The sequence below is a fragment of the Tyto alba genome, unplaced genomic scaffold, assembly GCF_018691265.1.
Source record: "Tyto alba isolate M040663 unplaced genomic scaffold, T.alba_DEE_v4.0 Super-Scaffold_10, whole genome shotgun sequence".
Classification (NCBI taxonomy): Eukaryota; Metazoa; Chordata; class Aves; order Strigiformes; family Tytonidae; genus Tyto; species Tyto alba.
The window spans coordinates 5,890,620-5,911,215 of NW_024881262.1; the positions used below are offsets into that span (position 1 = coordinate 5,890,620).

Genomic DNA, 20,596 nt, shown 5'->3' on the forward strand with positions numbered 1-20,596 from the left:
GCAGCAGTCGACAAGCAATACACAATTTTTTAACCAGTGTTAATATATTCATGTGAAACATTCAATGACAGCTTTATATAGCATGGTAATCACTAAAAGTGGGATTTAAAGGACAAAAGTGGCATTTAGTAGTTAAGTGTAAAGGCACATTCACACGTCACTTAATTATAAACATGTTTAACGTGTATTTGCAGCTAACATTTTTCATATTGGTCAGACTAGCAAAAAAGAAAATAAGTTAAAATAATTTGACCATGTCAGGTAAACTCTTTAAAAAAATGTTTTAAATGAGGGATAAAACTGTTTACAAGTTTTTAACTGTAAAATATTTCTTTTCTTCTTGTATCTTGCCAATATCAATAAAGAAACAACATGTATAAATATATATAAACAGACACTTGGCATAAGAACACATTTCATGAAATATGAGTAATAGAGCAGGAAAATTCAAAGTATATTTCTTTTTTACTGTATTGAATGGACAGGTTACCTTAAAGAATACATTATGTGCAGATGGATGAAAATACAAAGTGCATGCAGGATACACAGGGTATGAACAGGGTGTTCATTTCCAGGTAGAAATGCAAACATTTTGGTTCATTTCAGATCTCACTTACACTGCACTATTTGGTGCAATTTCATTGACTCCCATGTATTTGGACTTCAGTCCAGCAAAGCACTTAAACACATGCTTAGCTTTAAGCGCACAATAGTCCCCTTGAAGTCAAATTAAGCACATATTTACGTGCTTTGCTGGATCGGGGCCATACTACAGATTTACACAGATGTAAGTGAGCTCAGATGAGCTCAAGCCACAATGTTTGTGTCCAGATTCAAATCCAATTGGCAAATGCTTTCAAAAGCCGGAGGTATTTGGATTAGGGGTTTTGGTCCAAGCCAATCTGTAACTTTAGTACCTGAACCCGCATTTCTTGTGCGCCCAGGACTCCCATCGGCATTAGTGGAAGCTTTGGAGGCACAAGAAGTACAAGAGCAAGACCTCTGGGACTAAAGAGCCAATTTACTTAAACCCAAATTATAACATTTTTTAACCTTTAGATTAAACCAAACTCCCACCAGAGTTCAGCCCTCGCTTCATTACATTTCTCACCCAGCATTTGGATTTTTTGTTTATCGTATTACTATTGCTTTTGGCTAGCATTCGCTTTATTACATAACATTAGCCTAGCAAAAACTAATGGGCACCATCAAATAGCTGTTAACTTAAAACACTTATAAACAAGTGCCATTAACGAACCAGCAGAGAGCACAGGAACTCACATTACATCCGTTAGCATTGGATAAACACAGATTTACAATGTTAAATGGCAAATGATGCGTCAGTCTGGTCAGAAATTAATGTCCAGGTTTTTTTACAGACTTCATCAGTCCAGCAAGTAGACACCACGTGCTGAACCCCCAGCCACAGATAAACCATCTAAGAGGTGCCCGACCCCACAGCGACACGCGCTTTCCTCTAACATCACCTGCTTGTTCACCTGGGGCATCAGACATGCAAATCCCCTTCCACACATGCACAGGAAAAAAAAGTCATCTTCAAATCATCGGGAACAGAAGTTATCACCTACGGCTCTGCGGCTCCACAGATCAACAGGTTCCTGCTTCTGGTATTGCTCAGACCAGAGGTGGCTGCTGGCTGTGCAAAGCCTGCGGTTCCCATAAATGTGGGAAACACTAGCACCGACACGGGAAATCCCCCTGGCCCAGCACTGAGGGCAGCCCAAGAAGCTGGAGAGCTCTTTCAGCAGCTCCTGCCCTCTCCAGAGGATGCTCCTCAACAGCAACAGCCTCCAACAAACACCTCACCCCCACCGTGGTCAGCAAAGCCTCTGTGGGACAGCACAGCCTGTCTCTGCTGGTTTTATCAGACACTCTTACAGGATTAGCACATCTTTTCTTGCTTATTAACCAAGTGAGATGGTGCTATTTGATCGCCTCCACTGCTGCAAATACAGCAGGCAAATCTCTCCCTCTGCACAGCACATCGTGAGCTTTCACGAGACAGATTCCATTCTCCCTTCTTGTACTCTACTGACCAGGGCAGCATGAAACTAAAGAAACACACTGACTGCTGCTGCTGACTGATGGTGAGATGAACCTGCATCCAGAAATGAAGGAACTTTTTTTCCTTTTTTAATATGTATTTCTACACATTGAGGGAAGTACACAGAATATGTCAGGATCATGGGGCTGGAAGAGAAAACAGTAGAGGTGCTGGCACTGAAGGCTGCAGCAGAAAGTAAAACAAGATGCAGCATCCAACACCTATTCCCATAACATTTTAGCTGTGGCTGGGGAAACCGTGACGGGAACAGAGTGGTTTGTCATTCCCCCAATCTAATCTCCAACATCACCTGAAAAGCACATGGGAAAAGCAAAAAAAAAGTCTTCCTCCTATTGCTCTGGGATTTTGTAACCAACAAGATAGAGAAAAAAAAAAAAAAAATCAGCAGCAGCAGACATCACACTAAATAAGTGAAAACTTTGCAGAAGGAAAATCAGGTATTTATCAAGAAGACATCAGAATATTTCTTCTAACCTCTTCCCAGATTCCAGGAAGAATAGCTTTTTGATGCTATCAATTCTGGGATGGCACTTTAAGACAGTTGTTATAGCATGTAATTACACTGAGAAGATGGAAACACCCCCAACTTCAACTACAGGCACTACTGGGGGAAACTGAGGCAGCAAATAAGCAGCTTCACACTGTGCCAAAATCCCAAAAGGCAAATGATCCCCTGGCCCCAACCACCACCAGTTGAGCTTTACCTGAGATGGTGGCTCCACAAGCACACAACCCCACCTGGAGCAGAATATAAAACACCAGCAACACTTTCCATGGCATCCTACAGAATAAACAGCCAAACACTCACCAAGAAGTAAGATGTCTCCTATACAGCACAGAGCCAGCCTTCACACTCACTAATTACCTTGCAAACAAGCCCAAAATAAAGGGCCCAATTTCACCATAATGTGACACAGCTGATCAGGTCCCTGCCCAGCTGTGTGGAGGTGAAGCTCAGGAGAGGCAGGGTGCACCCTCGTAATCTCTCTTTTTCCTTTGCATTAAGTGATCTTCACTTCTGGATCTCCCACCACCCCTACATCTCATCACATCTCAGGGCCATCTGGCATGTAAGGTGCACAAAAACCCGAGAAATCCTGATGCAAGCACAAGAATAAATCAGATGGACAGCCTGGGTACTTGAAGGGCTGCAGAGGACAACTTCAGGTGGTGCACAGTCCCAGCTCGTTAGCTCATAATTATAAAAGCAGATGTCCTGCTCTTCTACACTGCCTTTTTTTTTTTTTTTTTCTCTTAAAAAAAACCCAACACAACCAAACCACAAAAAACCTAAGCAAGCAAGCAAACAAACAAAAAAAACCCACCACAACTTAGTTAACAGCCTTTCCTCACTTGAATGCTCAGGAAGTCAGTAATCATATAACTTATAACTCGAGTATAATCTTTTGCTTCTTTTCAGCTGGTGTTGCATATCTCAAAAGAGTTTTTTAAAGACTTTACATAACTTTTTAAAAGCTACCAAGATCAGTGTAGCTGTAATACTGGAAAGATATCCTAAGAACTGATAATGGTACAGAGGGCTAGAAAGTACAAGAGTGACTGATGGGTAGTCTTGATAATTCTGTATATCAGGAAGCAGAATGACAGATGGATAGATAAAATAATATTGTTATATAGCCATGAAAACAAGTCTATAAAGATATTCCCAGAAATTAAAGCCCAGGCTCTCCCACCATGATCCTATGCTCTGAAATAAATGAAAGAATGTAATCCCCAGGAACATCTAGAAATTCAAAAGGGAGAGAAAAAATCCTTGCTTTAAAGAACCACAAATATTTTCTGCTTCTAAGCACTGGAGGCTGGAGAAGACCTTGACAGAGTGAAGATTGCCTTGTATCTGCTGTCTCCCCACCCTGGACCGATCCCAGGGCGAACAGCCAGCAGCGCCGCATCAAGTCCATCCCCTGCCAAAGTGAGTTCTGCTCTTACACCAGTTTTACACCAGTTTTGCTCCATATGCTTTAAGGCTGTTACTTTAACATGCTAAGGGAAAAAAAAACCCTCTGAGCCAGTGCTATCTGTGTGGTTCCTGCGGCTGACAGGAGGTATGGCTGGGCAGGCCACATCTGATCGGCCGAGGAAAGGTCTGTCTGCTTCTGCTCCTCTGACGGTCAGGGGAAAGGTATCTTGGAGAAGAAAGGGATAAGAAACTCCAAGAGCAAGAGAGTTTGGCTGAAAGCTCCATCAGCAAAGCACACTTTCTCTTGCTAGCCTCCTGCAGAATATGTCTTCAAGCTATTGGCAGATTTCAACACACAGAAAATATATTTTGCTAAAATATTTTCTGTATTGAGATGATCCAGATAATTTCTGAAATTAAGTACCTTCTTCCAAGCTAATATGTATTCACCGTGCACTTCTATTAACTCGGTCCAGTGTCAAAATACAGCAGCAGAGGTTAATATTTGGACATAGCTGTTTTTCTAGCCATTCCTATCACTTTTATTTCCTCTCCTTTTTGTTCTTTCCTTAACCTCTTTTTTACTGCAGTTAAATTCCTTGCTTTCATTTTTGCAGAAGTTCAGCCTTCCAGCCCGCTCTCCGATGCTGTTAGACATCAGCTCAGGCTCAGACTTATTACTTCTGATATGTCACTCCACAGGCAGGGAGCCTAAAGCAACACTGCTCCCTCCAGCCCTCGCAAGCTTCAGCTGGATCTTCACCGACCCGCAGAGCACAGCTATTTCTGCCGAGCAGGAACCTGGAGGAAATATGTGGACCTGAAGAGTAAGCCCAGCACCTTAGTTCACACCGAGCCTCTGAAACAGGAGACTAAGCAGAATGCACGGAGGTGATTTAGATTTGTTAGCCAGCTGAGATCATCAATATATATATATTTTTATATATATATATATATAACTGGTATAGCACTGGGGAGAGGAAACCATGGCAAACAGCATATTCAGGGCCTATTTAGTATTTGAAAAACAGTGATCATCTCTTACATCAGATATCCTGAATTACTTTACTATTCCTGCACAGAAAGATGCCAGCAGAGCTGAACTGGTCTGACCGCAGGCCATCAGGCACGTCCCATCTCCCAGTCCCCTCCCTGCCACCATCCCTGCCTACTGCCTGGTCACTGCCATCTGATTTCCAGTGCTACGTTTGCTGCTGACAAGAGATGATAGCTCTTTCCTTCCAGTGGAACACAGAAGGCTGGCAGGATGAGTCTGGTAGTTACTGGTTGTTGTATGCACAAGGTGCATAAACAAAGTGAGTAAAAAGACATCAAATATTTTCTCATTCTCTCTGCTCCATGGCACCAGAAGGGGCAACCTTTTGAAAAGGAACTACAGCCGTTGGAACAAATACTCCTTTTTTCTCTAGTTTCTTCTCCTTTTTTTTCTTTTCCCACAGCGGTTTCTGCATTCCCTTTTCTCATTCAAGCTACATAAATAGTACTGAGCACTGATGAGGTCTAAATTCTGTTTAAAACCCCAGAAAGGGTTTTTAAGGTTATATCTGAGTCCTCAGACCAGTTATAACTGGAAGAAGAAATGTCCATGATTTAGTGTCTAATAAACAAACCGCCAAGGTCAAGATGGCATCTTCTCCCATACCCATAATCACTTCCCTCAACATTTTGAGTTGTTGCATGTATCAGCAGTACTCCCTCTAATGTCTGGCCACATTTAATTTTCCTTCTATAAATTACTTCCCGAAGAAGAGTGGGTGTGAATTATTACATTGTAAAATAGATTTTTAAAAGATGAACCATACCGAGTGTAAAATAACAATTTGTGTGAGGAGCGAACATAGCAGAGGTTCATCTTGTAAATCCTATCAAAGGAATTCTGGACCTAGATTTACGCACACATATTTCGACCAAAAGGCTAAGGGACAAGTGTTTTTAATAGCCTTAGATTGTGACGATCATGTCATCTGTAAAAATCTGGGCTCTTAAACATATTTGAAATTAAAAATGCTTCACCCTCCAAAAATAAGGGTATGTTGCTCATCCCTGGACCTGGGTCAAACTATTCAGTTGGCCTTAAAATGATTGTTCCTTCCCAGGACTACCCAGCCATGCTGGGCTCAATGTGCAGCTTTTCGCAGCAGAGCTCAGTGCTGCTGCCATGTCCGTCCAGCAGCCCAAGCCAAAAATCAAACATTTGGGAACAGGAGTGCGTGGCACTGCTTCCCACAGTAGGTCCGCGTGCTGTGCACAAAGCCATAGCACCTTGGCTTCTAACGTTTCTCCCTATTTGCAAAATACTATATCTAAAACTGTTGCACTGGCAACAAAATTGCAATGAGAAGTTAGGAAATTGCTAAATAAAGCCCATTTTACTGCCTAACTTCAGGGAAAGCCATAAAATTATCAGTCCTCTCTTTCCTCAATATATTTTCTTCTCGGTTTGTGATGCTCCATGGGGTATTTCTCTATGTGAACTCCGTGACGGTTTGGCTCCAAATTATCCGAACGTAAAACTGAGCTTACGAAGCCTCACTCAGAGGTTGTGTGGACCCTTTTTATTGGCGCAGACTTAAAAAGAACCTTAATAAACCTTATAGGCTTGGGGGACTTTTTGGTTGCTGGCACTTGCCAGCCACACTGCTTGCATCCCTCTTACAGCGCCCGGGTGGAAAGCAGGCTGGAACCACAACCCAGGGATTTTATAGGGCTGGATTATCTGCTGGTATTGCCCTCTTCCTTCCCAGCGAATCTCAGAGCTATTTTCTTTGAAAGCAAGTGGGTGATGCTGCAAGGGTACTCATAGCTTAATGCAGTTTGATCACCCAAGGTTACGGACACAGCCAAAAATAATAGGGTTGTCTGAAATGGAGCCGGGGAGGGGGGGTGGTGCATTTACTGGCAGGGGGAGAGGTCTGATGGGCTTAAAGCTGAAGCATATCCACCCATGTGCAAGCAGAAAGCCTAGCACTCTGCAGTCCCAACTCCATGGATTTTCCTCAAAGCATCCATTTCTCCTTGGGATTTTATTACTGCCTCCAACGATGCCGTAATTGCATACGTAGGGCAGCAGGCCCAAAGTTTAATCTGCATTTCTTAGGGCCTAAGCCCTGTGCAGGCTGCCCGTGTTTGCACAGAGCTCAGCACAACAAGCATCCAGTCCTGGCTGGGTTCTGCGGTCGCTGCTCTAATTCAAGTCATAATAAATAATAACGTCAGGTTGGAAATCAATCTTTTGGGTTTGGTCCATGGCTGATCCTTCAGCATGGTGCATGGTGAAAACACCAGTGCTTTGCTGCATCCCATCCTGGGTCTAGCTCTGTGCCACCCCTTCTGGCTCAGTCTCGGTTCGGTTTTAACTCACGGCTTTGGTTCAGTACAGATAATTTCACCTTTTCCCTCATTCTGAGCCTGATCACTGATATTAAAGACACTGCATGGTTGTATTCCATCAGATATCTCTGATCTGCATCGTTTGGAGTGACGTGGTGCATCATTTCTTCATTTCTCAGTTACCTTGGCTTTATCTGGCATCTTCCATCACACCATGTACCACAGACTCCTGGATAGTAACTAATAGCACTTATGTAGGCAGCTGGTGGCTACTGAGATATTATTTACTATATGAACTGAAAGAATCGGGACAAATATATAATACTGTTTACCTTCTGCAATTAGCAAGTCTTCACTATCACTGTGAATTATCATCATCATGATACAGTAACGACAAAACAACAAAAATATAAAGCAGTGCTGTTAACTCAAATACAACTGATATCCCTTTGCTTTTTGATGTCGTGTATTCTTAGACTAAGAATACTCTAATAGAATACTCCATGCCAGTCCCTCCAGCCAAAAATACATCAGGAGCCTAAAAAAAGTAAAATAGAAACATCACTTCAAAATTCTTCCAAACAACATATTTCCTTTTCTCCCTTTATACAGAGCCACAAAGAGAATGGGAAAGATTAAAATTCACAAAAAGCATTGCTTAATTCCTCGCCAAGGTGCAGGTAAATAAAACGTGCCACAGTAAGTTCAAATCGCAGAGTTTTCAAGAGGGAAAGGTTAATCATTTCTGTCAAACATTGGAAATATTAAATGGTTTTTAAATCAAAAATATAAGCACCACCAGTGACTCAAGCCATGTTTTAGACATGTTTGGGGTGATTTTTTTCCAGCACTCAGTGCTTGTCTCTCACATACCTTCTGTTTGTCTGAGATGAAATCAAGAGGCGTTAAATGGAGCGCTTACTAGAGGCACCGGGTGCTTTGAGCAGCAAAGCTATTTGTTTAGAAGGTACAAATTCGGGCTATTTGGAGAACTGCAGTCCTTGGAACACAGAGCCCTGCAACGCAAGCCAGGGGTGCTGGACCCCTCCCGCACCCACTGCTGCCCCCAGCAGTCCTCGACCCACGGAGGAGATGGGGAGCACAGGCAATGGATGGGGCGCAGCGGGAAACAAGTATGCAAAGTCGCCGCAGTTCCCCCATCAGCAGCGTTCATGTTTCATCGTAATGGCTAAAATGACTCTTAAATGAGGCCAGATTATAGGGCCAACCTAATTCACTTACAGTGATGTAAATCCAGGTATCTGTTACAACATCGTATGTTGGGGCTCACCGCAGAGCAAAAGCTGCTGATAAACCCCACCCCACCCCCCCCCCGAGGAAGAAGGGAAGCGGATTCCTCCTGGCCAGACCCCATCCAAAGCCCGTTGAAGTCGGTACGAGCTCCTTCAGCTCCAGTGGGTTTGGGATAAGGCCCGCGGCGAGCACTGAGCCAGCTCTGCTGCCAAAATGCAAAATCCTTTTCCATTGGCTTTGCCAGTTTGGTGTTAATACATGTGTGAAGGAGTTTAGAGGGGGGAGGTTTTTGAGGGTTTGTTTTTTTTTTTTAAACTGAGGAATGATTTCACCCTTGCCAGCATGTGGACTTTGTGCAAAAGAACGGGAGAGGGGGCAGGACGAGTTTTTCTGAAGCCATCAGCTCTCTCTCACAGAATCTCAGAGGAGGGTGGATGTGTCCACCACAGGGACCCCTAGGTCCCTAGGGCTGGGTTAGTCCCCGCTCTCCGCTGCACGAGAGCAAATCTGGAGTCACGGGTGGATGTGAGTACAGAGCCCCACTCGCCAAACTTGGCTGAAATAAGAGGAGGCTTGATAAAATGTGGGATGCAGGAAGCAAAACATCCCTTGGGCACAGGTAAGCCCCCCACCCCACTATAACAGGACCTGCTGGCAGCTGGTATTTTAATCCTATTTTCCCTAGTAAACAGCGTTGCCCTGAACCATCCTCCAGTTTTCTCTACCACTCAGCTTTTCCTCCACTGCCAGTTTTTTTTGTCGCACATGTTCCATACGAGATGCTGTTGCCCCTTTGGCTTTCCAGGGGAAGGGCTCTGCCTTCCTGTGGCTTTCGGAGCGTGTAGCCCGGCCGGTCTCAGAATTAGACTGGGGCCTTTGCAGAATGCCACAGTATAAACAGTTTCAGTAGGGCACATGTTATACAGTAAGATCATCTGAAACCAAACATTTTCCCACTGCACACAATAAACATCCATAATAAATTGCATTATACAAAATATATTTATGGCTAATTTTTTAATTTAAACCACCTGGGAAGTTTTTGTTAGATTGGTTGATATGATGGTCTCAATATTCTGGTAATCTAATGATATCTAATAGACAAAATAGTATGATGTTACAACAGTCTCAAAGCTTTCATTTTCTGTAGCCCTCTCAGAGATCAAACTGGCAGAACTCATATTTTTTGAAATTTTATACATAATTGGTGATGCAATTGCCAAAAATAACCTATTCATAGAAGTCTTGCTCTTCTGGTTTCTAACTTACTGTAATCACGAAACAGAGCAGCACACTGCTTTGCAATGGAATATGGGTTTGGGTCAGGGAGCAAGGGCTACGGTTGTGTGGCAGTTTCCATTCTGCGGATTATTTTACAGGCAATTTAAATTTAGTTTAGAGTTTAAACAGGGCTAGAAAGTAGTGCACACATTCAGACATATGAGCAATTCTTCAGAAAAGGAATAAAGCTGTAGCTTGGATATATCCCTTTTCTGAACCAAAATTTTGCTCCAATATAAGATTTTCTAAACAAAAGCTCTTGGTGCCAGAGGAGACAGAGTGTTTCTGTTGCAAAAATTAAGCCCAGACCTGCAATCCTTCCAACATAAAACTCTTATACTCATCACAGATCAGCCAAGATTTCCAAAAAGACTTAAGATCATTGCAGATCTTGTTGAGCCAGACCCTCTCTAGTCAATATAAATCCCAGCTCAAACCGTGCTGCGTATCTGCAACGAGCGCTGGCGGCTTGGTAGTTGCTGGACTTGTTTTAAAGTGCAGCCCATACCTTTAGCTACTTCCTTGCCTCCTGTTGTTCCTGGGACTTGGAGGCCATGTGGTACATTTCAGCCTTAACTCTGAATTTCCTTTATTTTGTAGATCAAACTTTGACATTCCCTTAAGGTAGTGGGGTTTTATGTCGTTGCATATATCCTAGTTTAAAAGATAATGCTTCACTGAAACAGACCACAATATTAAACCCTGAAATAAAACAAATTGTATTTCACTTCCCAACTCCTATTGCTGGATTAGCTCACATTTTTTTCTCTTTGTTACATATTTAGCACCAAATACGATATTCATTGCAGACTAGCTTCCCTCCTCCCACACAGCTCTGTGACTGCCTTTTCTTCCAAGCAGCACTGGAGAAGGCAATGCCTCACTATAGCCTGGAAATACAAACAAAAGGGAGGGAACATAAAGTCAATGAACAATCAGGGAGGGTTGCTTTATACCCTGAGCATTTAAATATTTTTTTAGCTAAAATGGCAATGCAAAGAGACGGAGTCCTGGGGCTAACAACATCCACTTCTTAGCTTCCTCATCCCCTTCCCCACCTTGCTGTTCCTTAGCTGAGTTTATCTGCCAGCAAACACCTCCCTCCAGCAGCCCTGGCAGCAAAGGGGGCCTGGAGGTGCTTTCTAGTGCTCCCTATCATGATCTATACTGGTCTTGCCTGGTTCCTGGTCTGGGTGTTAGGAACTGCAGCGGTAACCAACTGCACATTAACATGGCAGGAGCCCACAGGAAAGCCATCACACAGCAGTGATCAAACCCCTGTGAGCCCAGACCCTCTTATGTGTATCCTAACACCCTATTCCTCATGCCCATCTTTTAAAAACCCATCTTTGTCTTTGCCCTTAAAGGCAGGGACAGGACACCCCTGAGCCCAGCAAAGCTCTGGGGCCGCCTGCGATACAGGTAAGCAGTGGTAAGGGTGGAAAAGACTTTGAGCCAGACATTGGTTCTGCATTGTCTGAGTCGAACGCAGGTTTTTTAATGGCCACTTAGTTTTTAAGTGCATTCCTGTGATCCCAGCCTTGAGCTTATGTCTCCATATGAAACGGCACAGCTTTAACTAGGTGCATAGATTATAAAACCAGGAAGAGTGGTCTGGCCTGTCCCCCTGTATAACACAGGCTACAGGAATTCCCTAAATTAATTCCTGTTTGGATTAGCTCATATCTTTTTAGAAAAACAACCGACTTTAATTAAGACAAAGGAATTCCAGTGATGTTGAAATCCACCCAGCTCTCAGCAAATTGTTTTACTCGTTAAATTCCTTCACTACTTAAAATATAAATTGCATTTCTAATCTGCATTTGTCCAGTTCTAGTTCTGTCTACTGGATAATATGACACTTGTATCTCCTAGTTCAAAACCCATGTAGGATTAAACCTCTTTCTGCTCTTCATAAGCCACTCCTCGCCTAACTAAACTAAAATGATGTAAAACTGATTGTATTAAATTACAGCAAAAGAGCACGGAATTGCTCCAAAAATGACAGCAAACCTAGTTAAGTTTTAAATAAACAAATATCATGAATTCTTGGTCAGAAACCTGAGTGTCTGAACAAGCCCTTCCAAAGTTAAAGTACATCTGTCTAGAGAGTGGTTTACTGTGAAGCAAGGCAATTTCTGTGGACAAGGCTTCATTAGCTGAGATTTATAAAAATCCATCTACTTCCCTGCTGCCCTTTCCTGATCCACCCTGGGCCGGAGCAACCGCCAATACTTTCCTTTATCCTCCCGCACCACATACCTGTCCTGGCAGAAAATTCACTCCACTTTCTTCTTCAGCAACTTAGATGGCTTATCAGGGAGCTGTGCTCCCCAGGACAGCCAGAAATGCCTCCTCTGTCCAGATACCTTTACTTACACGTGAAGTCAAGAAATATTTTACAATTAATACTCCCACCATGGAAGTACACAGTGCATTTGGGAAGCATCCCAGGGAACAACATATATCAAGCCTGTCTGTGTTGTCTATACGTACCCACAGTATTTCAGAGCCTGTGTGGATGTACAGATGTAGGTGCAGAGGCTGCAAACACCCCAGGAGCCTATGCATACCACAATCCCCCTCTAAACTGGTACATACAGATATCAAATGGCAGATATCAAATGTATTTACCTATTTTTCTCTCTCTGTGTGCACACACATATATAGGTATTTTATACACATGCATATATATACACAAATATACATATCTCCATGGCATAAACAGAAAAGTATGTTATGAATGCACACATATGTACACGTATACAGTAAGCACAGACACATACACACTTATGTGCACTTAAATAACTAGGTGAATAGGTGAATATGAACACTAATAGCCATTTATGGCAACAACAATGAAAGCTGTCCCTGGAGCCCGCCTATGGTACAGCAGCCAAAATGATTGAGTATGTACAGGGCACCGCTGCAGCAATGGCACTCACATGGGCCTCCTTTTAGAAATGATTAATATTTAACCGACTTGGTGAACCTGGCTTTAGTTTTAGTTATGATTAGATAGCAGGGCGCACAGAGCCGTCCCACTAAGGATGTTGTGGGATGTCTGAGCAGCTTCCACTTGTGCTTCACAAGAAGACAGGCAGAAAGTGAGAAGAGGAGAGAGGGAGAGATGTGAGGCAGTGAAAAAAAAAAAAAAGTGCTCAGCTCCGTTTGTGTTTGGAAAGAAAAGGGGGAAAAGCAGCCTGAGAGGCCGGTGTAATAAGATGCTGTAGCTTTCATGAAAGAGGTGAAATAATTTTAAACACAGACACACAATGAGTTTATTTATTTAGAAAGTTGTTAAATAGAGTCTGGGAATTCAAATATTCAATGTTGACATTGTACAGAGCTGGCGGGGAGCCAGCCCCGGCTCTCTGGAGGGACCCAATAGCCACGGCGCCCAGGCCCTCGCCCCTCCCAGCCTACTAACTAGGTAAAAGCCATTAGTTATACCCACAAGCAATATCTGAATCCGAGTCAAATAATGTTTCCTCAGCCAACCTACTTCAAAGGCGTGTAAGTGTGTTTGGCTTTTTAGTGCTGGAACTGCAGCAATATGTCACACTTTTGAAAGAGTTTTGTAAACAGTTCCTTCCCCTTTGTAGAAACATTTCTTAAGTTTCTTGTACCCCCTGTAAACAGTGTTAATTAACAAGGGTTACATTTTTCATTTACAAGCAGGGCTGTATTAATAACGAGCTCGCCTTTTGGACCATCCTTTTCCTTTGTGTCCTTTCACCGCGGCCGGCCCGGTGTGGCCAGGGAGCAGCCAGGAGGCACCGCGGAGCTGGGCCACTGGCTCAGCCCTGGGCAGCATCGCCTACTGCAGCACCACAAAGCTGGTCCCAAATTCAGTGGTGGCTGTTGGCCCTGATAAGAGACACTGGGAGAGAAAGAGGAAAAGGGGAAAAATAAGAAAAAGAAAAAGAAAAAGAAAAAGAAAAAGAAAAAGAAAAAGAAAAAGAAAAAGAAAAAGAAAAAGAAAAAGAAAAAGAAAAAGAAAAAGAAAAAGAAAAAGAAAAAGAAAAAGAAAAAGAAAAAGAAAAAGAAAAAGAAAAAGAAAAAGAAAAAGAAAAAGAAAAAGAAAAAGAAAGATAAAAAGAAAGAGAAAGAGAAAAAGAAAGAGAAAGAGAAAAAGAAAGAGAAAGAGAAAAAGAAAGAGAAAAAGAAAGAAAAAGAAAGAGAAAAAGAAAGAAAAAGAAAGAGAAAAAGAAAAAGAAAGAGAAAAAGAAAAAGAAAAAGAAAAAGAAAAAGAAAAAGAAAAAGAAAAAGAAAAAGAAAAAGAAAAAGAAAAAGAAAAAGAAAAAGAAAAAGAAAAAGAAAAAGAAAAAGAAAAAGAAAAAGAAAAAGAAAAAGAAAAAGAAAAAGAAAAAGAAAAAAGAAAAAGAAAAAGAAAAAGGAAAGAAGGAGGGAAAGAAGGAGGGAAAGAAAGAAAGAGGGAAAGAAAGAAAGAAGGAAAGAAAGAAGGGAAGAAGGAAAGAGGAAATAAGGAAGGAAGGAAGGAAGGAAGGAAGGAAGGAAGGAAGGAAGGAAGGAAGGAAGGAAGGAAGGAAGGAAGGAAGGAAGGAAGGAAGGAAGGAAGGAAGGAAGGAAGGAAGGAAGGAAGGAAGGAAGGAAGGAAGGAAGGAAGGAAGGAAGGAAGGAAAGGAAAGGAAAGAAAGGAAAGAAAGGAAAGAAAGGAAAGAAAGGAAAGAAAGGAAAGAAAGGAAGGAAAGGAATGAAGGAAGGAAAGAAAGGAAGGAAAGAAAGGAAGGAAAGAAAGGAAGGAAAGAAAGGAAGAAAGAAAGGAAGAAAGAAAGAAAAAGAAAAAGAGAAAAAGAGAAAAAGAGAAAAAGAGAAAAAGAAAGAGAAAAAGAGAAAAAGAGAAAAAGAGAAAAAGAGAAAAAGAGAAAGAGAGAAAGAGAGAAAGTGAGAAGAAGAAGAAAAGGCAGAGGGAGCGAAAAGCCACACGCACGCTCTCCGCCCTGAAAAGGGTTAATGAAGCGCCTGGTGAAAACGTGCCCGGCCCAGAGCGGGATCGCCCCCGCCGGCCCGCAGCCTCCCGGCCCCGCACCCGCCGCGCAGGAGCCACCCGGGGACAGCACCGGCCGGGCAGAGCCGAGCCGAGCCGAGCCCAGCCGAGCCCAGCCGAGCCCAGCCGAGCCCAGCCGAGCCGAGCCGAGCCGAGCCCAGCCGAGCCGAGCCGAGCCGGCGGCAGCGGCGGGTCCGGGCCGGAGCGGGGCTGGCGGGGGTTGACACAAAGTGCCAGCGGCTGTAAAGGCGCACTAAGGCAGAGGTAATGGTAAAGCGACGGCAAATAAACAGCCTCGCTGAAAGGGCCGGGAGCCTGGACATGGCAAACATTTCCCTGCTCGAAAACAAATTCCCGGACAGAGTCTTAAACAGGCAAATAAACTTGCCAGCTCTGTTTTTCAATCAAGCCTTTTAAGTACTAGACTGAGGCAAATTACAGGCGCAGGAAAACCTGCTGAAACTTAGGAAAGTGTTATTTTACTATCTCAGATGGTTAGAGGGATCTGGATCTACCTTGGCTGCACTAAATTGCCTGTAAAAAAGTGGTGATAAAGTGTAAAAGTAACAAGTGCCTCCTTATTCACGTGTGTTCCCCTAATCTGATCACCTTCTGTCTCTTTATGAGGCTACTGGGTGGCTGGGGGCTACCCCGGGCCGGCTGCGGGGCTGCGGCGGCCCGGCCTGGGGCGGGGGGTTATTCGGGGATACGGTTTCACCAGACGGGCACAAACCCACCCGAGTGGAAAAACAGCCGCCCCGGGGGCCGGGGGGCCCGGGCCGGCGCTGCGCGGAGCTGCGCGGAGCTGCGCGGAGCTGCGCGGAGCGGGGATGCCTGCGCAGGTGCAGCGCGGCCGCGGGTGGCCCGGCCCGCACCCCCCCGCACCCCGCGCCCGCCGCCTCCCCAAAGCGTGGCGGGGGGAAAGGCTTCAGCGCGACTTTTCCCTTCATTTTACAGCCGGACAGTTAAAAAAATTCACTAGCTATTCCACGCGGGGCTCTTTTTGTCTCTTCTGAATTTTTTTCTTATTCTTTCTTTTTTTCTTTTCTTTCGTGGAGGGAAGAGCGAAGCCTCAAAGTTATTTTTTTAGAAATTCGCACAGTGGTCAAGAAAATGCGCCCTTCAGGTATTCTCCCTTAATTAAGAGGAAAAAGTATTAGCGACACTTGCGCAATAGGGGCGATTTTTCTTTCACGCGCAAAGCAGTAAAAGTGAAATAATAAAAGAAGTGCGCTTGATCCCATCTATACCGTTTTCCACGTAGGAGGGTGAAGGCTACAAAGTATTTTCTATTCCCAACCCAGCCAGAAAGAACTGAAAAGCTAAAAACTTTTCCCCTCGAACGACTAAATCACAGGGGTCGCCTTCAACCCTCCTTCCACTTGCCATGAAACTGAGACGCTCTGCGGGGGGGGGAGCAAAGAAACAGTTTTTCGACATACACACACACACAAAAAAAAAAAAAAAATCCCAGCTTTTTAAATATGATTTCCTTTATGAGCGGATTGTAACCGAAGGATTATTTAATGCAACGCATCTGTCTGGGGGGGAAAGTGCTGCTGCTGCTGCTGCTGCTGCTGCGAAAGCCAAGACGCGCAGCCCGGAGCAAAAACTTTGCAGACGGTCGGATCTTGCCCGCGGAGCAGGAGCAGGAGCAGGAGCAGGAGCAGGAGCAAGAGCAGGAGCAAGAGCAGAAGCAGGAGCAGGAGCAGGAGCAGCCCTGCATCGCTGCGCGGCGAGAAAAGCAAGGGAGAGGCGAGGAAACCTGACGGATTTTGTCGGGGATGTGAGATTTTTTTTTTCCATAATTAGCTCCAAAGCAAGGATGGCAACCTGGAGATTTAACAACATATTTGTTTTCAAATTGTACGCGCTGGATTATCCACTTTAAAATCACCTAATCAAATGCAGGTTGCTGCTGTTATTGTTAAGGTTCACAGAAAAGCTGATGATGATCCGGAGACATCTTTCGCTTCCCCTTTTCCACGCTCCTCTATTTTTTTCCCCTTCACAAATAAAGAGTAAATAAGCATCTGCTTTTTACGTCACACAACTTATGCAACATTTCATCTGACTTTTTTTTTTTTTTTTTTGCCTGCCTATTTTTTTTTTCACCCGGGAATGTGAATTGCCATCGCCATGGATATCAAATGAAACTTGCCCAGATGTGTCAGAGAAAATAAAGACATCAGCTGCTTTTCAAATAGGACGCGAAAGCTGGCGAAGTTTTGTTGCTGATTCCCTCTTTAAAAAAAAAAAATAATAATAATAAAAAAAAAAAATAAAGCCCCAACACTGCAGCAGTTAAAAGCAAAGATCCCTATCATAAAGGAGAAACAGATGGGGTGAGCGTAAGACAAATAATTAAATAAGTCGGGCTTTGCGTGTGGACGGCCGAGCCCTCGCCTCGCGGAACAGAGACCTTCGGGCGGCCAAACTGTATAAAAAGTGCTGGAAAAGCGCCTGAAATTACAACATTTACATCAACTTTTAGCGGGTGACTCCAGCAGGCTGGGAACCGCTCCGTGCTGCCCCCCCTGCTCCCTCCTCGCGTCCCGCCCCCCCCCCTCCCGTCACCCGCGTGGGGCATCCTGGCCACGCGTGGCGGCTCCTGCCGCCCCACCCGCACCGCGCTGCGCTCCGCCGCCGCTCCCCCCCCGCGCAGCCCCACGCACGCCCCGCTCCCACGGTGCGTGGCGGGGGGAGGGGGAGGCGGGGGGGAGGATATTTTTTGGCACAAACCCCCGGCCGAGCTCGAAGCAGAGCCCCGAGGCGATTTGGGGGGGGGGGGGGGGGGGGGAGGGAGGGTGTCCCCGGTAGCTCCGCGTCGGCTACCTGCGCCCGGGGCTCGCCGCCTCCCCCGCAGAGCTGCCGCTGCCCCTCCGTGCCCACGCACACGCACTCCCCCCCCCACACACACTCCCCCCGCGGCCCCCAGCCCTGCCGACAGCCGACAGCGCCCACTATAGGGCCCGGAGCCTTTCGCACCCCCCCCCCCCCTTCTTCTCCGACACCCCCCCCCCCCCCCCAACTCCAGCCCCCGGCAGCAACTTCCAGCGCTCTCCACTGAACTTTTCCTCAACTCCTTCCCCACCTCCCGCCCGCAGCCCCCAGCCCGGCTCCGGCCGCCGCAAAACATCCCCCCACCCCCAGCTCCCCGCCGGGCCGAGCCGAGCCGAGCCGGGCCGAGAGGAGGAAGAGGAGGAGGAGGAGGAGGAGGGGGGGGGGGGGGGGGGGAATGGATGCTGCAGGTTGCCGGCGAGCTCCGCGCCGCATGTCTATGCAACATGGCAGAGAGGGAGGGTGAAAAGCCAAGAGAAAGGGGTATTGCACCTACTTGCGGCCAGCTTCCTCGCCCTGCCTTTGGATCGCATGCTGCCAGTCCCGCGGCCGATGCTGGCGTGGGGTTGGGGTGGGGGGGGGCTCTTTTTTTTTTTTTTCCTCCCGGAGCTTTTCCTCCTTTTTCGCTCCCCCTCTCCCTCTCTCCTCTCCCTCTCCCGCACACACACTCTCCCTTTCTCTCAATCCCGGCTCGCTATCTCTCCAGCATTGTCAGTTTGGACACCTTCGCACATGCGCACGGGCGGCTCCCCCCCGCTCTTCAACATTTCAGCGCCGCCAAAAAAAAGTTTGCAGCGATCCATCACCGCCGGTGGGGACCCTGACAGCCGGCACCGGGGCCGGGCCGGGCCGGGCCGGGGCGGGCAGCCGCCCTCCGCGCTCCTTCCGCGGCCGCGGGGCAGCCGCTCCTCTGCCCGCGCAGCCGGGAGGGGTTATAGCGGGGGAAGGCTGCGCTCCCGCCGGGGCAGGGGCTGGGGGGTGGAAGAAATGACACCTTTTTCTGCCCTTTTCTTTCTTAAAAAAAAAAAAAAAAAAAAAGGATATTAAAGCTGTTCTGGCGTCTTTGCAACATTTAAATAGTTTATTCTCACCCGGCCGCGGTTATCGTAGATCTCCGCGTATATATAGACAGAGAGATATAATTTGATTATATGTTTTATGATGTATGCGTACCATTAAATCGTACGCTTTCCCAGCGCACACACTTTTTCCCCCACCTTGAACTCGGCTTAACCACCACCAGTTGGGCAGAAAAAAAAGCGCTTTTAAAACAGTAACACCGACCGCTCTAATCTGTTTTAATTACAGGGTTTGCCTATCAAAGAGGGAGAGCGCAGAAATTGGGAACTCCTTTAGGGGATGGCTGTGTCCGAGGTATGAATCAATCCAAACTACATATAGATTTTCCTCTGGTACAACCTCCTTGCATTAAACAGTTTTGTTCAATACCTTCCATGCGCTATTTATGTTCCCATTAATATCTGTTGCAAATCCTGCCAGACACCATAAAAAAAAATTACAATCTTTCAGACTCGGGGCTGCGCCAGTACATACACGCTGCTCAACTTTTTGTTTTAATAAAATCCTCAGCATCGCCCCTTTCCTCTTCAATCCCCCCCCCCTCGCCACTCCCTCCCCGACTGCCGGTGCTGTGGATCGGGGCCGCCCGTGGAGCACTCCCGCCGGCCCGGCCCCCCCACTCCCATCCCCACCCCCAGTGCCCTTCGCACCCCACTGGTGACAACTCTCCTCGCCCGAGCCGTGGGGCGGGGGCACCGCGCATCCCACGCGGCTCCCCCAAACACCCTGCAAACAGGCGCAAGCACTTGAACCCGCTCTGCGGAGCCGTCCTTGATGCTCGTTATTTTTAATTTGCAAATTAGGTTGCCTTTTTTTTTTTAATTATTAATACTTTTTATTATTTTCAGGGTCACGCAGTTGCTCTGTGCCCACTCCACACCCCTCCGCAGCCGGGCAGGGGTGCACCTAACGCCCCCCCCCCAAGCAGGAGGGCAGGAGGCTGCGCGGCCGCGCATCTATACCGGGTTTAGCTTCTCCCCGGCCACAGACCCCCCCCGCAGCCCTCGAGGTGCCCAACCCGGGCGGGCCGGGGGGACCTGGACCCCTCTGCCCCGGCGGAGGCAGGGCCGGGGCCGCCGGGGAGCGGTCCCTCGGTTGCGCGGAGGATGCGCGGGGTCGGGCCGAGGGACCGAGCACTACCCGACCCCGGAGCTCGCTGGCGGGCAGCGCCTCTCCTTGCAGGGCTGTCACCGGGGTGTCCCCAAATCAAACCCCCTTCCCCGCCCCGACCTGCGGCGCCTCTTCACTTGGGAGAACCGAAAACGCTCGGGAAAACTTTGCAAAACTGTCCGTCCCCTCCATCCCCCCCCTCCGCCCCCCCCGCCCCCCGGTTTAAATGCAGACCCCGGCAAAGCCGCCGAGTTGCGCGTTCTTCCCCCCTGCCCACTCCCAGCCAGGCGGCCGAACCCGGCGCCGCGGGGAGCACGCGTGGGAGCCCCCGTGGCCGGGCCGGGCGGCGCAGATGTGGGTTTCCCCGGGCGGGCAGCCCTGACCCCGGTGGCTCCCGCCTGTCACCGCCACCTGCCCGCCGTCCCAGCCGCTCCGGGAGCCCGGCAGGTGCCGCGCCGCCCCCCCCGGGACACCCCCCCGGGACACCCCCCCCCGCCACCGCCCGCCGCAGCCCCGCCGGGTTCGCCCCCCTCCCGAAAAGGGCCCGGCCAGCCCCCCGGGAAATCCGTTTCGTTCGTGCGGGGAGGCAGCTCCGCGCCGGCAGCCTCCGCTCCTTCCCGGGTGGGAAGCTGCGGGGATACGGGCTCGTTTTCAGCAGATC

At 47.0% G+C, this 20,596-nt stretch overlaps 1 protein-coding gene across 6 annotated transcripts in view; it reads right to left on the reverse strand.

Annotated features, from left to right (window-relative positions):
• Positions 1 to 18,408, reverse strand: part of MECOM (MDS1 and EVI1 complex locus) — a 348,147-nt gene extending 329,739 nt beyond the window's left edge. For all 6 annotated transcript variants that reach the window (XM_042799649.1, XM_042799634.1, XM_042799624.1 and 3 more), the window contains exon 1: positions 18,242 to 18,408. In XM_042799649.1, coding sequence (XP_042655583.1) covers positions 18,242 to 18,278 — 37 coding nt within the window. In that variant the 5' untranslated portion in view covers positions 18,279 to 18,408. The remainder of the gene's footprint in view (positions 1 to 18,241) is intronic.
• Between the last annotated feature and the right edge of the window lie 2,188 nt (positions 18,409 to 20,596).